Source organism: Rhinolophus sinicus, chromosome 3 (assembly GCF_057876585.1).
Source record: "Rhinolophus sinicus isolate RSI-liver-muscle chromosome 3, RSI-T2T, whole genome shotgun sequence".
Lineage (NCBI taxonomy): Eukaryota > Metazoa > Chordata > Mammalia > Chiroptera > Rhinolophidae > Rhinolophus > Rhinolophus sinicus.
This window is the reverse complement of record NC_142503.1, coordinates 45,284,870-45,308,009: the sequence shown is the minus strand read 5'-3', so window position 1 is coordinate 45,308,009 and position 23,140 is coordinate 45,284,870. Positions and strand designations below refer to the sequence as shown.

At 39.6% G+C, this 23,140-nt stretch overlaps 1 protein-coding gene across 1 annotated transcript in view; it reads right to left on the bottom strand.

Moving 5' to 3' along the window:
- Positions 1 to 15,577: 15,577 nt before the first annotated feature.
- The window catches only part of MCCC2 (methylcrotonyl-CoA carboxylase subunit 2), a 55,427-nt gene continuing 47,864 nt past the window's right edge, over positions 15,578 to 23,140 (bottom strand). The window contains exons 15-17 of the mRNA XM_019728086.3: positions 22,279 to 22,393; positions 20,363 to 20,448; positions 15,578 to 17,688 (exon numbers count right to left, since the gene is read on the bottom strand). Coding sequence (XP_019583645.1) covers positions 17,571 to 17,688; positions 20,363 to 20,448; positions 22,279 to 22,393 — 319 coding nt within the window. The 3' untranslated portion in view covers positions 15,578 to 17,570. The remainder of the gene's footprint in view (positions 17,689 to 20,362; positions 20,449 to 22,278; positions 22,394 to 23,140) is intronic.

Sequence of the window (23,140 nt, the reverse complement as noted above, 5' to 3'; positions counted from 1 at the left end):
GAAGATAAAGGAAATATTGAAAGAAGAAGAATGTCATTTTGATGACATTCAGGACATCAAGGGTAATACGATGACAGCTCTGACGGACATTCCAGAAAAAGAGTTCCAAAATTGCTTTGAAGAGTGGACTAGGCAATGGCGTCGGTGCATAGCTTCCCAAGGGGAGTGCTTTGAAGGTGACCGTAGTAAAATATTCAGCAATGAGGTATGTAGTACTTGTTCTAAAATGAGTTCGCAAACTTAATTGTCAGGCCTCATATTAGACAGAGAAAGAAATATGCAATGTGATTTTGCTTATATGTGGAATCTAAAGAACAAAATAAACTCATAGATGCAGTGAACGCAGGTGCATGTGGGAAATCTCTGTATCTTCCTCTCAATTTTGCTGTAAACCTAAAACTGCTCTAAAAAAATCGTGTTTAAGTCAAAAAACAAAACATAACTTGGGCACTTTCTGGGGTATGGAAAATTTTCTTAAATAAGAGACAATGTATCTAGGGCCAGCCCAGTGGCTCAGGTGGTTGGAGCTCCATGCTCCTAATGCTGAAGGCTGACAGTTCAATTACCACATGGGCCAGTGGGATCTCAACCACAAGGTTGCCAGTTCGATTCCTCGACTCCTGCAAGGAATGGTGGGCTCCACCCCCTGCAACTAACAACAGCAACTGGACTTGGAACTGAGCTGCGCCCTCCACAATTAAGATTGAAAGAACAACTTGACTTGGAAAAAGTCCTGGAAGTACACACTGTTCCCCAATAAAGTCCTGTTCCCCTTCCCCAATAAAAAATCTTTAAAAAAGACAAATGTTACCGTAATTTAAAAAAAAAGAGACAATGTATCTAAATAATAAAAATATTTACATTAAAAAGAGGTGGGGAGGATGATTAATTAATTGTTAGGATAGCATAGAGCTTCTTATTGAACAGCAGCCCTAAAGAAAAAAATGCATTAGCACTCTTGGGGGGGGGGGGACACACTCAATAGATTCTGACATCAGAACCCCATCATGTATGCCAATGGAGCCCTGACTCTGGGCCAGGTGCTGAGCAAAGCACCTGACAGGCATCTCTCATTTAAACCAAGAATGAGGAATTATTCTCCCCTTTTCACATGCAGAAAGCTCAGAGAGGTTAAGTAGTCACACAGCTTGTAAGTGGTGAGTCTGAGCCCTTTGCCAGATGGCTCCATCAGTTCTTCCTGACATCATCTCTGTGCTTTTGCACTAAAAGGTCAACAAGAAAGCCAGAAATCCATCATCCACTGTCATGTTGTCCTCCCCCTGCTTCCGTATAGGTCACCACATCATTAGCTGCCCTCGGCCGGTGGCTCTTAAGGCTGATACCTTGAAATAGAACCTGTAGGAGCCATGAAGAGAACAAAGAGCATAAGGGCAAAAGTCTCACGACATTGACTTGCCACCTACTCACAGTGCCCCAGTCACCCACATCCACAGCCTCCGTCACACAGGACACCGATGACTTGGCTTTGAAACATTAATAGTACCCTGCATTAGTCACCACAATTTTACTAAACCTGAAAACGATGCACTTTTTAAAAGCTACTGTTTTTCAAAGCTCTATAGACAGAGCTGAATTTAATGGGTGCCCTTCAAATATAACCTAGCATAGATAGGATAGCAATAACAGCAATAATACTAATAAATTGCTACTGTGTACTGAAGGTCTACTATGTGCCAGATACTTTACACAGATAATTCTCTTCAATAGCTGTATCAGGAATAACATACACTAAATGAACACTTTAATAGCGATTAATTTGGTAGTTATTCATAGTATCTTAGTAGTATGAATACACTAGTAAAGTATTTTATTTATCCACTTTAAATCATTTGTAAAAATAACCATTTCATTCTTTCAGACTTTTATAGCAATTACTGTCCCACAGTTAGACAAGTGGTAGAGGCAGGATTGAAGCAGATCTGATCCAAAGCCCACACGCTTTCTTCTCACTACACTGCCTTTCTGGAAGAATATGCTGAGAAAGGATTTCAGTTCTGTTTTCCTATTAAACCTGGAATTTATGTTAAAAGCTATTAATCAAGGGAGGATAAACACACCTAACACTCATACAGTATAACTTACTTGTCACTCTTTGCTCTATTAGTTTTCTATCCTTCATAAATTTCGTATCTCCAGGGTTTTTTTATAAATCATATTGATTATCATTAAAAGGATTGTCTATTTCATTGATTGGTTTTAGTGTGAAATTCTGTGAAGTGTGCTATAAGCTTGGATTCACACTTTGCAGTATTTCTTTTTAGTTTATCATAGACTCTCCCTTTCTCCCTTGTTTTCTAAATGGTTTATTTTAAACCAAAATACATAGCAGTAGAAACCAAGGGGTTTTGTGGGAAACGTATCTGTGGATACTGTTATTAATTTATTGTTTATTGATTGTCTATTCATTGTTAATTCATTGAAATCATGAACCTTACTCCAGGATTCTGGATAAAACATGGCCTACAAAGCAGGCAGGGGAGGGAGGAGGAAAATGGTTAGACATCATCGCAGTTGGGTCACACAGACAAAACAAACTGCGTTCCTTCCTTAAAATGCTTTATTTAAAAGCACAATTTGTTTTTCTTTGCCTTTTACCACATTTTGAGGCGAGTTCTAGCCTCCCTTTTGCTTCAGTTGGCTGGCTAACCCTGAGGTCATTCACGATCACTTCCCTGATGTCAGACGCAGACCGAGCAGAAAAGGATAATGGCTGTAAGGTTAGAGACTCAGGCTGCTCCTCCCTAGAACTGACCTACCTGGAGCGGGGAGTCTGGCTGCCCCAGCCCCCCACTAACTCGAAGGAGCAAGGGACCACTTGGAGGGAAGGCCTGCTCTATTCTCTGTTGTCTGTGTGTCTCTCTCTCTCTCAAACTACTTCAGAGCTTAGGACCAGGGATTGGACTGAGCCAAAGCAACGCCCTGAATATTCACAGGCTGAGACTATCCCCCTTCTTCCTCTACAATCGCACTGAAGTGCTCTTCTTGGGTCCCAAAGAACCATAATGGCGGAGCATTTTCTGGACACTGTGCTGAGCCTCACCTACATTACTCGGTACCTCTAGGGAGTGAGTGCTGATTTGCACCGTTGCCCAGATGAGGAAAAGGAGGCCCAGGCTGGGACTACAAAGCCAGGCACGCTGCCTCCAGAGCCCACTACCAAGGATGCAGCTCTGCCAGTAGAGCACCCCAGGACCCCAGCAGGGATCGGGGCGCATTGGGTAGGATAATGGAGAGTAAGAAGGCCAGGAGGCCCAGAGCAGGGGAAGGAAGACCATGGCAAAGGCTCACAATCTGTACCTGTCCTCTACCCTCCGGGTCTCAAGAGGCAAACATAAGCTCCAGACCCACCTGCAGGGCTGCAATCTGGGTCCTCAGAGGAAATGAACTTTCAAATTGCTTTCTGGGCCTGCCGTAAGCTAAGAAAATTCTGCTTGAGGGCAATGACAGAGTCTGGCCCTGGACACGGACCTTACGGGGAAAGAACAGACAGGCCTCTCTCCTGGGTATTACACTTGCTTCCACCAAACCAGGATGTTCTGCTGATGCCCCAGCCCCACCAGCACGGAAGTCCTCTCTCCTCTTCTCCTATCTGCCCCTTTCTTTCTCCTTCCCTGAAAGTCTTCACTAATTGGACATTTTGAAATATTCCACCACTTGTCTAAAACTTAGTCACACCATCCAGTAATTCCTTGAGCTCCTTCATATACAGACAATTAAATAGTTCTTGGCTCAGTAATAAGATTTACTCTGTCAGACTGAAAAAAAAAAAAAAGGTCTCAAAATGGCTTGTCCCCACAAATCACTCCTCTTTCAAGCCCGAAACAAATGTCTACAATTAAGTGTCCATTGAATAAATAAAATGTAATTTTTTTTTCTCTAATAAACCCTAATTCTTGGAGCAATAAAAACAGTTCATGTTGACAACACCCTTGTAAATCTTTTCTGTTTTTTCCTATTGGTCTTACACGTATCACATTCAGCTAAATGCTCACAGTGAATTCAGTGATGGAGTGAGGAGACTTTCAATGTGTCCCCAGACAGGCCCCCTGGATGACTGCTGCCTCCCAAAGACAATGTTCATCTCTGGGGAACTTTTCCATTAGCTACGGGTCATCACCATTCTCAGAATTTATTATGTTTGTCTCTACACATGACTCTGTAAGTCAGGGAAGCATAACGCAGTGCTTTGGCATTAAGCAGCCCTGGGTTCTATTCCAACCCAGCACTTCTATCCTCCCACGTGCGCATAACGAGCCATGGACGTGGATAAATATTACAGCATTGTTTTTAATAGGAAAACATAGGAAACAACCTAAATGTCCATTCCCAAGGAAATTCATTGATATGATATAATATTATACAAGAGTTAAATGAAGTGATCTGGATAAACACAATAGCTCCCATTTAAGTGCTTACAATGGAATGAATGGACAAATTTCTGTTCTATAGCTAATAATTTCAAGTCCAGCCCCATGCAGCAATCTTGGGAATGCTTGAGGCACAAGAGGAATTCAGTGGAAATCTGTATCACCCAAAGAAATAAACAATTCAACATCTTTGTCTTAGAGAGGACCAGCCGGTGGCATCTGTAACAACAGCAACAACACAAATAGCAGTTACTGAGCACTTCCTGCGTCAGGTGTTGTTCTAAGTGCTTCACATGTTTCAACCATACAACAACCCAATAAAGTAAAGACTATCTACTAGAGCTCACATTTCACAGATAAAGAAATTAGGACACAGAGAAGACTGGAAATTTGCCAAAGTCACCTAACTAATAATGGCAGGACTGGAATTCAACCCAGGCAGTCTGATTCCAGGTCCTGTAATCCAAACCTCTTAGCTCTGTTTCTCTACAGGAATCAAAATGGATAGATGCCAAAATAAAATCTGAGTGGGAAGGAAAGCAGGACGCAGAACTTTATGTAAGATATAATTTATGGAAACTTTACGAGCACATGTATATTCTAATAATACTATGTATTAGCTACTAATATATAAATGTATTATGTAAAGTTTTTTTAAGTGGACTGGAAGAAGCTACACCTAGTTCCTGAGAATGGTTCATTAGGGAAATAGGGGGAAACAAGACATGGGGAGGGAGAAATGAGAGAAGATTGAATATCTCTAATATTTTAGCTCTTTAAAAAGATGTCCTAAACTTCAATGTACATGAAGTCAATATACTACCTTTTTTAGCTTTCCCAAGACTTTAACAAAATGTACCCATATTTTCCCTTCTACCTCCCCATTTATACTTGCAAAGCCCAGAATCATGTTCCAATTTTAATCCTATCAGTTAACATTTGCCTTATTAGGAGAGTGATGAAATGACATTTACTTTTAAGCAAAGTTTATTAAGCTACGCATTTTAATAGTGTGGAAAGATAGAAGGAAAAAACCAAATAGGTTAAAACAAACAAATTTTACTTCATTATAAAAGTGATGCAGGTTCATCTTAGAAACTTTAGAAAATTCCAATATGCAAACAGAAGACACTTCACCAGTATGCTACTGTTTATATTCCCATGTATATTATTCCAGGTTTTTTTTTATGATTAAATATACATATATAATTTTATACAAATATTTATATATTATACTGTATATCTATCTCTATAAACTGCTATTTTCCACTAAATATACAGCAAATGCCTTTAAATGTATTTTTGCATTATTTTAAACAGTTGCATATATTTCATTCTATCGATGTACATATTGTTACTTCCCCACACATAATACACATACAAAAAGAAAGTTTTCCATTTTCAGAAAAAGGAAAGCTGGGAGGATAGTGTAGCAGACCTACACTGCAAAAACAATGTTAAAGGAAGTTCTTATGACTCAAGGAAAATCAAACTACACAAAGAAACGAAGATCATCGGATGGTAAATATGTGGACAAATTTTTTGTTGCTTTTTAACATTTCTATAAAAGATAGTTTACAATTTAGAGCAAAAATGAATAACAATGTATTGTGAGTTTTATAAAATGTAAAATTAAAAGGTATGACAATAATAGCACAAATGATGGCGGGGGGAAATGAAAGCAAACTGTTGCAAGGTTCTTACACTATTCACGAAGTGGTGTAATATTATTTGAAAGAAAATATGTTAAGATACACATTGTAAACCCTAGAGCAACCACTACATAATTAAAACAAAAGATGAAATAAGACAGTAAACACATGATTCAAACCAACGACTGGTATTTAAAGAAAGGAAGGATGCTTCACTGAGAGATGCAGGCCAACTTCTCCACTATTTTCACTTGCTGCATTCCAGAAATAAAAGTGTCCTCTAACAATTGGACTCTGGTCTAATTCCTTAGTCCCACCTATCAACTCAAAATTTGGAGGCAACTAAATCCACCTGAGCAAACTGCGAAGGAAACTGGATATAAATAGCCAGAGGGGTCCACAGAGAGAATTAAACTAGATGAACTCCAAGCACCCTTGTCATAAGCCAGAGAAGCTTGGGATCTGAAGCCTTGACATTAATCACCCGGATTTCAGTTTTAACAACATTATCAACCAAAGTGGAACTGTGCCGGCATGCTCAATATCGAGGGATCAGTTCTTCTAAGGTTCGGTTCCTTTTTGCATCCACGTGCCCACAGAGACAAAAACACAGTGACTTGGGCTTGAATGAGCCCTCGAGGGAACATTCAGCTTTTGATGCCAAATGCATATCAGAGCTCTGGTGACGGAATCAACCAGACTTTCTGAATCATCCTCTCCTGCTGCCTGGATCCAGGCATAGCTCTGAGCGTCTGAGGGGCAGTGAGGGCCAGCCAGAGGCTGCAGGGCTCTCGCAGCCGGGGGTTTAAATGGTCTGTGAATCTCAAAACTCGTATTTATCACTCCAGACCCATCCTAGACCTCCTTTGTGGCTTTGGGCAAGCCACCTCACCTCCGAAAATCTTGCATTAGTCACCTGGTAATTATTATATTAATATTATCTAACACTTAGGGCTTAGTATTTGCCCTCTATGGACTTTAAGTGATTATACATATATAATCACATATATAATCATATATATACACATATATGTGTCATATACATGTATATATGTATTAATTATACATATGTACAATTATATATAATTATATATGTATAATTGTATAATGTATACACACATATGTATAATTATTCATATATATGTATAATTATTCATATATACATATATGCAAATACAACAATATAATAAATAATATAAATAAATAACATATATTCACTTAATCTTCACAGCAGATAATGAAACTGGGGCAGAGAGAATTTGAGTAACTTGTCCCCAAATTACAACTAACAAGTAATGGGAGCAGCCGGATGGCTCAGTTGGTTAGGGCGCGAGCTCTTAAAAAGGTTTCAAGTTCAATTCCCACATGGGATGGTGGGCTGTACCCCCTGAAACTAAACACTGAAAACAGCAACTGGACTTGGAGCTGAGCTGCGCCCTCCACAACTGGATTGAAGGACGACGACTTGGAGCTGACGGGTCCTGGAGAAACACACCGTTCCCCAATATTCCCCAATAAAATCTTTAAAACAAAAACAAAACTAACAAGTGTGGAGCTACTGGGACTTCAAACCCAAGACTCGGCTCCAAGTTTCCACCTCCATACTCTGGTTAAAAAAATGAATGGTGAGAGATAGACATCACGCAATCAACTCCTAGCAACAATTTCAAGAGGACAATAGACAAACACTTGGACAGAACACAGTAACCTCACTTCTCGCTCATGTCCCTACCAATCTGCTGTCCCCACAGCCTCACCTTGACTGTCCCAAGTGTTCATCTTATGAGCATTTCCCCAAAGGGTGGTTGGGGATAGACAGCTCCCCCAGTCACTCTGGAGAGGCCAATCTGTGCAGCAGATCCTGTTCTAGGTGTTGACTCATTGAGCTAAGCTGCTGTTCGTACCTTTAAGGAAGGCATTTATTTGTACAGTCAACAATTCTTACAGCACCTGCGAGGTGGCAGGCCAGGCAGTGTGCTAAGGACAGTGCTCAGGAAACAGCTATAGTCCTGAGCCTTGCAGACATACACTCAAGTAACGGAGACAGAGAGTGAACTCACTATTATAACTGCGGAAGAAGGAGGGTCAAATTAGGGACAATGTGATAGAAGAGCAAAGGTTTAAGCAGAAATTTGAGGAAAATGTGGGAGTTTGTCAGTCAGACCAGGAGAATAAACTTCCAGGCAGAGAGCAAGCACATGCAAAAATGTGAAAGGAAAAAACAGATTTAAGGGTTCCGTGACTGCTGGATTGTGGACAAATGATGATAAAATACGTAGGAAGTCAGGGGAAAGAGATCAGGCAGGCTTTGACTGAGGAAAGCCAAATAAGCAAGATGTGTCTCCTCACCCTCTTTACACACCAATACAATGAAAGAAAGGAGCACAAAGGGAATAAGCTGGCAACGGAGATATAGACAGGAGGTTATCAGTGGATATAAAAAAGAATTCATCGAGGTCAAAAGCTCTGGAGAGGGTATCGACTCATGAAGCAGAGTAAAGGAAACCACACTATGCAGAGAGTGGCTGCAACCAAGTTCAGAGCTCTTGACAGATGTCTAAATTTGGGGTTTCCCAAAAGTAGACCCTCAGACAAAGACTTAGATACAGGTAGTTTGCTTGGGAGGTGATCAAGCAGCCAGATCCTTTCAGCAGCTCTGTTACCCTCTGTCAGCTTCATCCTCCTACAGCAAGAAGCGCCACAGATCCCCGAGTTACACCTCCACACAACAAGATACAGAAGAAGAAAGAGATCAAATTTTCTGGCCTTTCCTTGGAGCAAACAATAGATATCCTACTACCAGAAGCAAGGGCATCAATTCATTAGAAATGCAGACTCTCAAACCCTACTCCAAACCTACTAGATCAGAATCTGCATGATACTAAGATCCCCAGGTGATTCATATTCACATTCAAGTTTGAGGTATTGCCCTGCAGCATCCTGATATCCGGGCTTCTCTTTAATCTTTCCTGGGACAGGCTAATCCATAACCACACAGCTCGCATTATTAGGAAATTCTTACTAAAGCTTCCCTAATCATTCCACACTTCCCCTCATTCTGCCACCTCAACTTACAAACGACAACCCATCAGATCTTGGAGACACCTATTATATCTACCCATAGTCCTGTCTCTTTAAGCGAAATATCCACTCCCTTCAAAATTTTCCATGTTGTTCATGTCCTCCGTATCAGATGTGCATTAGAATCACTGAAAATATCCAGGGGTGCATCCCAGAAACCTGTGTTTTTTGCATAGTCCCTAAGTATAGCCGTGGCCCACTTCCCGAGCCTTAGAACCACCACCCTGCATGCCCTGCTCTAGTTTGTCAATATTCTTCATGGAATATAGCTTATAGCACTGAAGATGAGAGTCAGCCTAAAAGTATAGGCATTATTATGGCCCATGATCAGGGCATTTTTAAAATTAGTGCAGCCTAGAATGTTATAAGGAGTCTCACCACATTGTTAACCTGTATAGACGTTGTTAATAACCAAAATTCCAGTTTGTTTGTTTTTTTATGTAAACTGCTGCAAAGTCAGGTTTCCCTAATTCTGTACATAAGTATTTATTTTCCTGAATTTAGATTAGGACTTTGTATTTATTACTCTTAAATTTCCTCTTGTTGTTTTGAACCCTTGATTTCACCTCCAAGAGTTCTGAATCTTTATTCCATCCTTACTGGATGGATGTGAGTGCCCTGGGAAAAGTTGGGCTCTAGAATCAGATGTACTTGGGTAAAATCAGATTTATTTGAGACAAATGGCTGCGCAGAAGACTGTAACTTAAGAGGCCAGCTTAGGGCCTGACAAGAAGTGTTTGTGCAATATAACATTTGCTGGATGAGTTAATGAAATAATGACTGATGGCAGTGATAACCAGGGACGTGGGTTAGGAGTCTCTAACACTGATCCAAGTGAGAATAGAGAGCAGTCTGATTGAGGCTAGTTCAGGGATTAAATAAAAAAGGATTTAGGGAGGCATGTGAGAGGTAGAATCAATAAGGTTTGTTGAACAACTGAACGTCAGGGTGAGGAAGAGGAAAGAATCACAGCGACATCCATGCTTCTGGACTGAGCAGCTAGGAAGCTGCGGCTGCTGAGAGCAGGCCTGATGCATACAACCTCCGCCCATCCCAAGGCCGCCTAAAGGCTCCGGGGATAGGAGTGTCTCTGTCACCTGTGTGTTTGTTTAACTGCAATAACATCGACACCTTTATGGACCTAGTTCAAGTGTGACATGGATACATTTGATAAAAAAAAAAAAAAAATCTCTGGATGAAACTTGAAGACATCATGCTAAGTGAAATAAGCCAGACACAAAAAGAACAAATACTGTATGATTCCCTTATACACACAGAATAGGCGAATTCATAGAAAGTAGAATAGGGGTTGGGGAAAGGAAAAAATGGGGAGTTACCGTTTAATGAATACAGAGCTTCAGTTGGGGGTGAGGAAAAAGCTCTAGATGGATGGAGGTGACACTGCCCAACAATGTGAATGTCGCTAATGCCACTGAACTGCACACTTAAAATGGTTAAAATGATACATTTTGTGTTATGTGTATTTTGCCATAATAAAAACGTTTTAAACGTAATTTCCAGTTATCAAGCATCCGTGTTGATGAATATTCTTGTTTTATCTAGTCACGGTTGGTTGGCAGTGAGGAACTGGTAGAGGTCCTCGGAGACTCACGTCCTCATTTTAATCCACTGAGCTGTTGCAACAAAGGCACCAGGGCGTAAAGAAATGACTCAGAGAACAATTCTGTACAAGCGAAATGTCCACTGCCGTTATGCCCCATTATGTAAAAGACTTCTCCTGTTTTTGCTTGTTTTCTTTTTGCTCTGATCTTATTTCTTTCCATCCCCTTGGATAAACCTCATTAGCAACTTTCAGCTATTGGTAACAACTTTTGGTAGTTATCCTGAAATGAGGTACATATAGAAGTCAAAACAAGGCAAACTTTTATCTAGGCTGTTAGTTACACCTAAAAAATGCACACACAATTTAAGATTTTAAATTCATGGAAGTGTCTTGAAATGAGCTAAATTAATTTCAGCTGCTCCATTCTGACATCACCCGATCTGGCCTTACCCAGAGAAGTGCCTCTCAGCTTTGGCTGCACATTGCAATCTTTTGAGGGAGCTTTAAAAACTGATTCCTGCATCTTAACCTGAATCTGATTAAGTTGCATGGAGTCCGGCCTGGGCATCAGGATATTTCATAAGCAAAGTTCCTCAGGTGAATCTAGGGATCAGTGAGGCTGTGAATCACTGACCAAGAAGTTAAGACCAATTCACCCCACGTTGAAAATGGGGAGGAAGGGAAATGTACAGTGACCTAACCCAAACTACACAAGAGTGATAGTATCACCAAGGCAGAAACTGATCTTGGAATCCTAAAATTATAGAGCTAGGAAGGAGCTTCAAGATCACCTGGAGCAGTCAGGGTTTCCCAAAGTGATCCCAGACCGGTAGTATCAGCTGGAAATGTGTTAGAAACGTAGATTCTGGGGCCCACGCCAGACCAACAGTGTCAGAATCTGGGCTGGAGCCCAGCAATCTGTGTTTTAAAAAACCCTCCAGGCAATTCTGAAGCCATCTGAATTTCGAGAATCATTGTTCTAAAGCAGTTATGGGGAACTCTAAAAATATCCCATCACTCCCCGCAAAGATTCTGATTCCAGCGGGGATTGTTTTAAAAACTCAGCTGATTCTAATTTGAAACCAGAGGGAAAAACCACTAATCTAGCCCCACTCCCTTATAAAGAGATAAGGAAAGACTAACCCAAGATAAGACAGCTAGTTATTACCACCATCTAGACAAGAACCAAGTTCTTGATTTAAAACTGAGCTCTCTGTCCAGCAAGTAATTCTCCATCTCTTACCCAGAATGCTAGATCCATTCTGGTATAGATTTAAATTATGCCCCAGTTCAGACTCCATTGTTCCTTTACGTATAGTGTTCAGCTCTAGAAACGTGATCCTTTAGTTACCTTTTCTATAACACTTGTGGTGGAAAGAGGTTAGAAGATAGGCCACACAAAAATCAAGACAAAGTGAAAATAAAAGACACCAATAGCTCCAAAATAAGAACAGGAGCCTCACAAATACTTGCAAACATTCATGTAAAAAAGTGTTCACATGTCAAAAGAGATTATAGACAATCTGTTTACCATTCTTAAAAGACCAGTACTGTGGACTACGGCTCCCCAAAAGGTCCCTTGAGGCTACCTAAGAAGTCACGTAGTTCTACCTTCTGTCTCTTGGTATGGCTGTCTTTAAATTATCCCCAGTGAGAGACTGTCAGATATGTTAGCCAGATTTCCAATTAAGAGTAACTTAAAATCTTGCTCAATGACATATTTCAATGATCATAAAGGTTGCAATAAATCGAGTTTCTCTTGTGGCAGTTTAAACACCCGATCCCTCCTCACTACTGATGGTACTGGGATGGCACATCCTCCTTTGAATGCTCTGTGTATCTGAAGGGCCAATATCCTCAGTTTACTCTTCTGTCTCCATTATCTTTTCAACTTAGTTTCAATGTTCCAGTGGTTTCATTTCTAAAAAGATTTTTTTTAAATGCAGGCACTGAAGCTTTCACCAAGTTTGAAAATATAGAGGAACTTATTTTAACCTTTGACTTGTAGGGCATGCTACCAGTTAGTGTTTGTTGCTACAAGCACAGGAGCCTGACTCCGGCAAAAAAATTTTTTAAAGGATTATTGGAAAAATACAGGATGCCAGGATACCTCAGGCTCACAGAGTCTCAGTAACTAGAGTGCCAGGGAGCCCAGAGCAAGAATGAACAAACAGCCTCTAACAGTCCCCTGGAACAACTCAGGGCCAGTCAGCTTCCATCTTTGTACCTCTGCTCAAGAATCAGACGCTGGAGAAAGTCAGCCTGGCTAAGGCTCAGTGAGGTGTCCAGCTCTCGGCTGGGGACCAGGGCTCTTTGCTTGACACTCCCCTAAACTGCACAAAACAGGAGAGGGATAGCTCCCAAAGGAGAATGAGGGTGAAGTTACCAAAAGCTAGAGGGGTCCTGAGCAGGTGAAAATACTCTCAGCTCACCTGATTCACTGCTGCACGAGGTTAGGCACCAGGTCCTTATCTCTGTATCCCACCTCAAAGCCAGCCACATAGTAGGCTTTCAGTAGATGTTAGTTCATTTGACAAATGAACTTAAACACTGACAAAACTGAAGAAGGCATTATCCTGGTAAACAGTCTCCACCATCAGTCTCACCAAGCCATCTGATACACTATGTGTAGAATTAAAAAAGCTCTTATCACACCCTACTTTTTTTTTTTCTAGCTTCTGACAAGTAATTCTGTCATGTTTTCTCTTCAGTAAGTTTTCTATTAAATCCTCACCTTCTAAAACCCTCCCATTCCTCCAATTCTCAGCCGACTTTCCTCAGTCCTGGTAGAAAGAAACAGGATCCCAGGAAGTGGAAAAAGAAACATGGACATCTGAAAAGAGAAGGAAACAACTGCTAGGTCAGAGAGGCTGATTTTTCCCTTCCCATCTTCCTCAAGTTCACACAACTTTTTAGTAGCAGAAGTAGGGCTGACCTGTTCTTCTCCCAGTCTAGGTTTCTTTCCATGACCATGATGCCTCCCACACATTTGTGCTGGGTCTGCACAATTTGTTACGAATGTGACATTATCATCTAGATACAATATTTAAAAATTAAAGGAAACACTGTTTCCTAAACAATTTAATTCCACTGGAAGTTATTTCAGTATAGGAAAGAACCAGGGTCATCATTATATCCAGCAATAATTGTAGCATAAATGTACATTAATAGAGCAGAATTTAGCAATATGCCTTAAAAAGTCTACATACACTTTGATCAAAAAATTCCACTTCTAGGAATTTGTACTAACAAAATAATCACAGCTATGTAAAGAAACTACAGGATGTTTACTGTAGCATTATTTTGTAATAGTGGGAAACCAGAAATAACCTAAGTGTCCAACAATAGGGGAGTGGCTAAATCAAACTGGGCAACGATACAATGTAATATCATGCAAAACCAAAATTATTGTAGAGGAAATGTTACATAACATGTAAACATGTCTATACATTTACACTACATTGCAGATTATAACTTTTTTGCAAAAAAAAAAAAATTCTTATAGAGAAAAGGGAATAGTACACAACAAAATATTAATAGCAGCTGTTATTTCTGAGTGGTGGGATTATGTAGAATTTTTACTTTATTTTCTTTACTCTCTAATTTTTCTACAAATAACCTTGTTGGGTTTTAAATTATAATTTTAAAACAAGTTAATTATCTTATAGCTATAGAAATGTGATGAATAAAGCTGTGGTTGAAAAATGTCAAACACGGTTTCTACAGAACCCTCTCGATATTAGTTTGAGTACAGTAAGTCCTCATTTAACGTCATTGATAGGTTCTTGGAAACTGTGACTTGAAGGAAACGAAACATCACTAAACTTATAAATTAAAGACCCAAAACACTTGTGAAGTAAATGTGAACTAGACATACATTTAAGAAAGATTAATAAAAACAAGTAAGATAATTATTTTCTTACCTGCTTGTTCCAGTTCAGGGTCACAGGTCACCGGAGCCTATCTTGGCAGCTCAGGGCGTGGGCAAGGGCACATACACACACACATTCTTTCTTTCTATCTATTTATCCATCTATCTATCTATCATTTATCTATCTCTCAGACTGGGACAATTGAGACAACCCAATTCACCTCACATCACATGCACATCTTTCAGATGTGGGAAGAAACTGGAGTCCTGGGAGAAAACCCATGCAGGCAGTGGCCCTGGCCAGGAATCCATTTTATTTCCCCATCAACGCTGTAACAAAACGACTTCAAACAAAATGATGAACGAAAAGACATGAAATGACATTACTCGAGGAACTGTTGTACTCCAAAATTCTATTTGTTCACTTTTTACAATTAACACTGAACTGCACATTAAAAATATCTTTTTTTTCCAGTTTACTCCTAAGAAGTAGTTCTGGTCACATTTTCTCTTCAGTAAGTTCTCTATTAAATCCCCGTCTTCTAAGACTTTATTCTCCCTCAGACACTTCTCTTCCATAACATAAGGAGCTGCACAAACCTGTGACTTGGGCCAACTTTATGAAAGAAAAAACTGCCAGACATACTGAAATGCTGGGTGCTACAGAAAATAAAATTGCTCCTGCACTATGGTAAACGCTTTTCTTGAGTCAATTAAATGGCTCTTTAGAATGCTAATACATATTATATGTTTGCTATCATACTGAAATCTATAAAAATTACAAAGCAGGCAGGAGGCTTCTAGAAGCTGAAAAATGAATTTTTCCCTTCAAAGCTTCCAGAAGGAATGCAACCCTGCTGATTGAAATGAAAACATTTCATATTCTCTTGATGACCTCCTCCTACATCCTTCTAAAAATGCAAGTTACCTCTGAATTGAGATCATCTATTAGCACCCAACTCAAAAAACTAAATTAACTTCTAATACACAAATGTAACCTAAATTGAACATCACACAGAAATGTCTGAAATACTAATTTTATTAGAAAAGCATTTGATAGTTGTATTAGCTCATATAACCAATCACTTAATTTTAAAATGGCGTGGCCTCAGGATATCAATTAAAATATGGATTTTTTTCATTAATTCAACAAATATTCGAGCACCTACAAGTGCCAAGCACTGGAGATACAGGCTAAACAGGAAGATCCTTGCTCTCATGGAGCTTACATTCTAGCAGGAGGGTAATATTAAAGAAATGTTTATATTTCTTATAAACATGTAAGACAGAGAAGTGACAGGAAGTGGATGGTGCTTTACAAGAGCATAATGTGGGTGACTAACTCAGCCCAGGGAAGTCAGAGACAGAAAGATAAGTGTGTAAGGGAGACTAGAAGAGTTCAGGCAGCAGGGACCTTGCAGACGCTGAGGTGGGAAGGACTTTGTAGGTTCAAGGAACTAGAAAAAGTCTAGAACGGCTGACGCACCAAAGCGTGAAAAGAAGAGTCAAGGAGATGAGACTCGGTGATGATCAAGATCACAGAGGGCACTGGGGGTCTGGCAATCCTACAGGAACCCGTGAAAGCTTTAAGTAAGGGGGTAACATGACCAGATGTGCATGTAGAATGGCCATCCTAATTACAGAGCGATGGAGAGATTAGACTAGGTAAGGCTGAATGCAGGTAGACCACTTCTAAGACTCAAGTAACTGGGGGAATTTAAGTGAGAGTTAGGAGGCAAAATCAACAGAGCTTGTTGACAATCTGCAGTTCCTCTAAGATAATCAATGCAGATACCCAGGTCTGAAGCTCAGGGGAGAACTGTGTTATGAACTGTCGATGCGGGAATCATCTGCATTTATATGGCAACTGAAGCCATAAGAAGGGTTGAAATGGCCCAGCAAAAGTAAATCAAGCCATGAGAAATACATATGTTTAAGAATAAGATGTGCCAGGGGCTGGGGGGCGGGGGGGGGCGGAATGAGGAGTTAGTGTTTAATAACAACATTTCAGTTGGGGATGATGAAAAGTTCTAGAGCTGGATGGTGGTGATGGCTGCACAACAGAGTGAATGTACTTAATGCCACAGAACTGTACCCTTACAAGATGATAAAATGGTAAATGTTACGTCATGTATATTTTCCACAATTTAAAAAAGAATGAGGAGATACTTCCGTGTTATTTGTATCTTTCAAAGTAAGACTGTGTCCGTTATTAGTAGTGAAAAATCAGGACAAATGGGTGAAGGGGTGTCAGAATCAGCAAAGGAAGAGTGGCCTGCGAAGCGAACTAAACGAGAATGGCCAAAGAGTTTGGTAGAAAACCTAGAGTGTTAGGAAATGGAAGCCCAGGATAGCATTTCCAGGAGGAAGTATTCAACAGATTTGAATGCTGCACAGAATTAAATCCAATAAAGGCAGAAAAGAACCCACTAGCTTCAGCAACATGGAGCTCAATGGTGGCCTTTGAGAGGGCTGCTGGCCGTGGAGCCAGCGAGGGGTAGTGTGAGGAGAAAATGGGCACAAAACAGTCTCAAGTGCAGTCAGCAAGAAATCTGATTATTATGAGAAGGAGTAGGATAGTGGCAGGAGGGAAAAATAATAGATGCTTTTAAAAAATAAATGTATTAAAATATCATGCATAATCATAACCAGCAAAGTAATCATTTCGGTGGGAATACAACTTTATGTTAATAGTCTTGATAATACCTGGAATTTATACCTTATAGGACTTTTCATACTACTTGTACGTTAGAAAAGATAACTGTAAGTTAGTCTTTTCATTTTATGGGTGATAAAGCTGAGCCACTGAAAAATCTCTCCAAGAAAATTTACAGGGAATTGAGGTTCATCAAATAAATACCTTCACTGATTTTTTTAAGGTAGAAAAGTACAGTGCACTGTGTTACGAAAACAATTTTACTGTAACAGTCACATGCTGAAAAAGTCTAAAATTTTAATGCTATGAATGTATTAATTTTTGGTATGTGGCCAACAGAAGATGCTTCATATTCCAGTTACATCCTCAAGGTGCCAAAGTCAGTCTTCTGGATCGGTGCATTGAGGGCTGCACTAAGACTGAGACCCAGGACCAGTCTGGTGTCCGCTGGATCAATAATCCCATCATCCCACAGCCTGACAAAAGAACAAAACATGAGTGATTAGGAATCCACCACCAAACTACCACTTACACACTCCCTACCCAGAAATGGCAAGGAGATTTTTCTTCAGGTAATATATATGGATCTACTGATTAGATCCTGTGGACTCTAATCTCACTGCTGAAACCATGTTTAAGAGAGAGGGAAAAGGGAGAAAGAAAAATGAAATGGCTTTCATCCCACGCCCCCACAGAATGTCAAATCAAGCTTATGGCTTTAGGAACAGCGTGCTCAAGAAACTACAAAATAATCCCTGGTCTAAAAACATTTTTACTTATTTCAGGGAAAACTTTCCTGTCCCTCTTTGGTCCACACAAACATACAAATCAAGGTGATGTATTCCTGTTAACATGAAGAGCCACACAAACCCAGGTAAAGTCTCTACTGGAAAAGGTGTATTCCCCAAAACTCCTCCTTCAGAAACTATGAACATTACTGAACAGACTTCAGTATATTTTATTAATAAAACAATACCTGCATATGTAGTTCTTTATTTTTTGCTATGATAGGAAGAACAAGAAATAGCTTTAAATTGCTTTCAGAAGAAACTTTTAAGTAGAAATTTTAGTTTGCTTTTCAATGACAACCTCAAATTTATAAGAAAATTGAATGAGAAATATTGCTTTTTTTAAAGGTCATTAGTAGGTGGCAGTTTTGCTTTCGTTAAACAAACTGCCTTCAGTATCTGGACATAACATCAATTATTAAACCATACTTACATTGACAGATCATGAATCAAATCTCTGCTTATAAAACATTCATAATAGGGACCCTGCAGTATCAATAGCCAATTTAAAAAAGGCTACTCATGTAATTTGTAAGCAGGTCAATTGATTACACTCCCTCCTGAAGCCTACAGCAGAGTGATGTAGCACGTGATGAGGGGGTGGGGTGGGATGGGGGCACTGCTTCATGATGGTCATTAAAAAAACCGCTCCAGATAAGAGGCCTCAGTCAAATGCCTGAAAAGTCAAATGCCTGATTATAAAAGCAACTGAGCAGAATAGAACTGGCATGCATGCTGCATATGTAACATGTAAGGATTAAGAAAAACACAGGAGGTTATAGTAGTAGAGGAGAAGACAGATGGAGCCATGTGAAAGCCTAAACCTGAGATTTATTAAACCCAAGGAAGGTGCCATAAACTGGCTTGAAAATCCTTTCATCTTTGAAAGAGAGTTGCTGTCTCCATGCCACCAAATGTTTCAACAGAAGGGTTCAACATCTACAAAGTAACAGAAAAACCTACTATCTTTCAATATTTCTTTCCAAAGATAAGTCTATCTGGGCTATTTGTTCTCCTGCCTTGAATATAATCCATTAAAAAAATAATAACGTAAGTATGACAGTAATAAAGGATTTAATCTTTCTCAAAAGATGGCTTAGTCAGGGCTGAAAACAAAGTAATGGCTCACACCAAATATGCTATTTTTCAAAGTTTAATATTTCAACTGTCCTTGTGAATTTCAGTTAAAATCTTAAGCTAAAAAAACTGTAGGTGTGTTTACAATATATATTTTCTCTTAAACCTTTTATATGGTTTTCTATTTCCTCTTTGCTTCTACTGGCTACGGTATAAAGCAGAACATGTTTAGTTCTCAAATCAAAGACTATAAAACAGTTTGTTCCTAATTCCAAGAATCAGTGACCCACCCCAACAAAATGTACCTGTAAAATTGCTTATAAAATAGGTGTTAACAAAAAGAGAAACAGGCTTTTAAAAAATCCCAAATGGTATTATTTGAAGTCTGAAACTAATTATGCTCTTAAAATAAGTATGTTCAGTCTTTGAACATACATTCAAATGATTGAAATGGATTCTAATTTTTTCTTTTCTTTTCTCCCTCCTCTCCAGTTTCCCTTCACCAGTAAATGGCATAAATCACAGCATAACCTAATTTCAAAAGATACAAATTGTTATTTTCTTTTTTCCATCTGCCCAAGGGATAAAAGGAATCCATGAAGCTTCCTCTTCAGAATGCAAAACATTAGAGTTATTGGAAAAGCGGTCTGAAAGCATATGCCAGCAAGTCTCCAGCTGGGACAGGCCGTGACAATTTATTACCTTATTAGCTGGGATAAGAACCAAACAGAAAACTAAGAGCTACATAGGTGTATGAGGTAATTATTTGATGCTGACACATGGACCCTGGCTGTGACTGACTAATCACTTTCTGAATACACTGGTTAATAAGTGACAAAAAGTATTCACTCTTGTGCTTACAATGAGGTAAAAACAAAATAATCAAAGAGAGGGAGGATGATAGAAATCCATGAGTTTAGCAAACATTATAACAGAACTAATTTGTGAAAGCGACACAGCCAGGATTATAACTTGACTCCCCAGCCCCAGCGTGGCCCACCTCTGGCTGCACGCACCTGAGCGTCACTCAGATCCCAGACAGCTCAAGGAGAGATGGGATAAAGGAAGAGGAGTGAAGCGTGGCAGCGACAGACCAACAGTGGGAGAGGGGCTGCGTTTCAGCAGGACACATTCCCAGGACAGGGACGACGTACAAAATTGTGTCTAAACATTATTTTTTGGTTCCCACAAAGGATGGACCATCCCGACTGCCCAAATCTCCAGAAAGCTGCAGCCCTAACTGTCAACATGTGCCTATCAGAGTTAGTTATTCTCTGGCTCCCACCTTGCACTGGAATAGTAAGGGTTTCCTTCCTCTTCGAACCTCTTCAAGATGGGCTCTTTTAAAGCTGCTTCCTCAGCACTGGAGAACTGAAAGCAAAGGAACCACGAGTAAGTCTGCTGTCATAGAACAGATCCACTCAAGAGACCCTCAAGAGAAAAGGATGACTGTCGTGAATGTTGTTACAACCAACATCTGCACAGTGACGTACGGATTACAAGTGATGCCTTAACATACAGAATCTGAGACATGAGTATCAAATTAACGCACTGCAATAGCTATATACGATGTCAGAGGGGTAGTAGATTGGGGGGCGGGGGGCTGGGGTTTGTCACTTTGTGAGGGGATAATTGTCTAACGTTGCTTTGTACACCTGAAACTAATAAAAAAAAAAATGTAATGCACCATCATATCCCCCTTATGAGAGACAACATCCTGAGGCTGGCTGTTCAATCTAAGGTCAAAACCACGGTTATCACACAGTCCAGCAGGGCACAACAACGGATGTGAATCATACACTATAACAAAAGGGTTACATTACATTTAGCAGCTTCTGTTTAAGAAGGTGAAGCAGGGAATTTTCATTCAAAATAGCCAAAATTTTAAACATTTTAAAGCTTAAACCTTTTCAGTTTCCCAGATAGCTGAGAGATATTTTTCTCTAATTAAAAATTTAGAAACAAGGGATAATTAATTCAGATGTAAAAGTATTTATGCAGATTAATTCTGAAACGCTGAAAAGTAGTTTCAACTTAAAAAGTATTCCACACCAGAAACAAATGACTTATTTCAAATAAATCTAACCTTCTTTTATGTACTTCCATCGTTTAATATCATTTATCGGTCAAGAATTCAGAGGGAGAACCACTAAAATCCTGTACTTTCTTTTCATATATAAAAATAGATGAAGTCATGCATCGGTATATCAAATTAATCAAAGAACAATTATTTAATAAGAGATCACCATGCTGAGCTAGAATTTAAGACTTATCTTCAAAATACTGGAACCTTCACACACACACACACATAAAGCTTTCCTTTTGCTTGGACACGCGTCGGTGTTAATCTGAAACCTCAGTTTAAGTCTGCAAAGTGCCTGCTGCTTAGAAAACACAACTGGGGATGTGAGGCACAGGTGGGGTGTATCCAGGGAGGCAGGGACCACCCTCCGGCTCTGTTATTATTCCCGTCCCACACACAGACTAGGCGACGGACCAGATGCTTCCCACACGGCAGGACTGAAACAACGCACCTCGCAATTTCAGGAACATGCATTTCAAGGCATGATGCTTATACAAAATAGTTAAAAGCTAAGACTAATAAAAATGAGTGCAAAATTTCAGAAGAATCTCTAACGAAGATACAAACAAAGGAGTTCATTTATCTGCTTCTCATGAAGCTTCCAGTGTCCTTTCCATTTTTCCTCATTTATACTCTCACAGTATAAGAATGTTAATCAACTCTCATTAGATGACTGAGTACTCCCACTCAAGGTATCCTTCATGACAATTAAAAGTAAAATAGAAAAAAACAAAATTCTGCTGCTTTAGGTCATAAAATCCAAGAAGTAAATCAGATTTATTTAAAGCTCACTAACTGCGAATGACGCAGATTCAAAATCTTTACGCCTCAGGCACTCGCAGGCAGTTTCTTGAAGTGTGTTCTTGAGATTCTGAAAAATTTGTAAATTACCACAAGAAGGTACCTCAAATGAAATGGCTCTACAAAGAGAGACAGAGAATGTGTAAGTCCAAACTCCTGAAACAACTTCCACGTCAGCGTCTTCTTAAAAGCTAAACATCGCTGCGCGTTGGACCCCAGATCCACAAACAGGAGGGCGTCTGAGGGCGCTGCTGCCTGGCCTCAGCGTGTTCACTGGCGAAAGCCAAACTCTGAGATGGAGGACAAATGGCATTTACCTCTTTCCCTTCCCGTGCTCTTTGGTCTCTTGCTATTGTTGCCAACACGTTGGCTGCCTGCTCTCCTCCCATCACTGAGATACGAGCATTTGGCCACAGGTAAAGAAATCTTGGGCTATGGGGGGAAAAAAGAATGATCAAATTAGTTCACTGTTTAACAGATATTTTCAGAAGTCCATGTTTACCTTTTAAATGAGTGGTTCTTCATTCTAGCTGCACATTACAATCATCTGCGGATTAAAAAATATTACAGCGCCTGGAACCACCTCACACTAACCTCCAGAGGTGGTGCCTGGACCTGGTTAGGACTTGAAGTTTTCCAGGTGATCGATATCTGTTAGATAAACTGTATTTTTCCATTTCATGTAAATTTATTTGACATAAAAGTATTCAAAATATCCTCTTCTTATCTATGGTTTTACCTATTTTCCATTCCTGATATTGAGTATATGTGCCTTCTCACTTTATTTTTTAGTGAAAAGTTGGTTAAGCTTTCAAACAAAGCAACTCTGGGCTTTCCTGATTCTTCTGTCTTGTGTTTGTTCTTTACTATGTCCTGTTTCCTATTTTTGTTTTGTTTAAAATGCTGTTCTTCTTTGAACTTCTTGAGCTGGCTACTTGGCTCACTGATTTTCAGCCTTACTTCTTTTCTATAACATGCAAGTATATAGAAGTCTACACACCTTTCTCAAAACAAGATGTAGCCACATCACACAAGTTATGTTATATAATATATTCATAATCAGCCATTTCAAAATATTTCTTGATTCCCATTGTGCATTTCTTCCAAGGAGTACTTTTAGCACTAGATTTCATTTCACCCCTCCAGATGATACAAATTATGCTAAAACTGATCAAGATT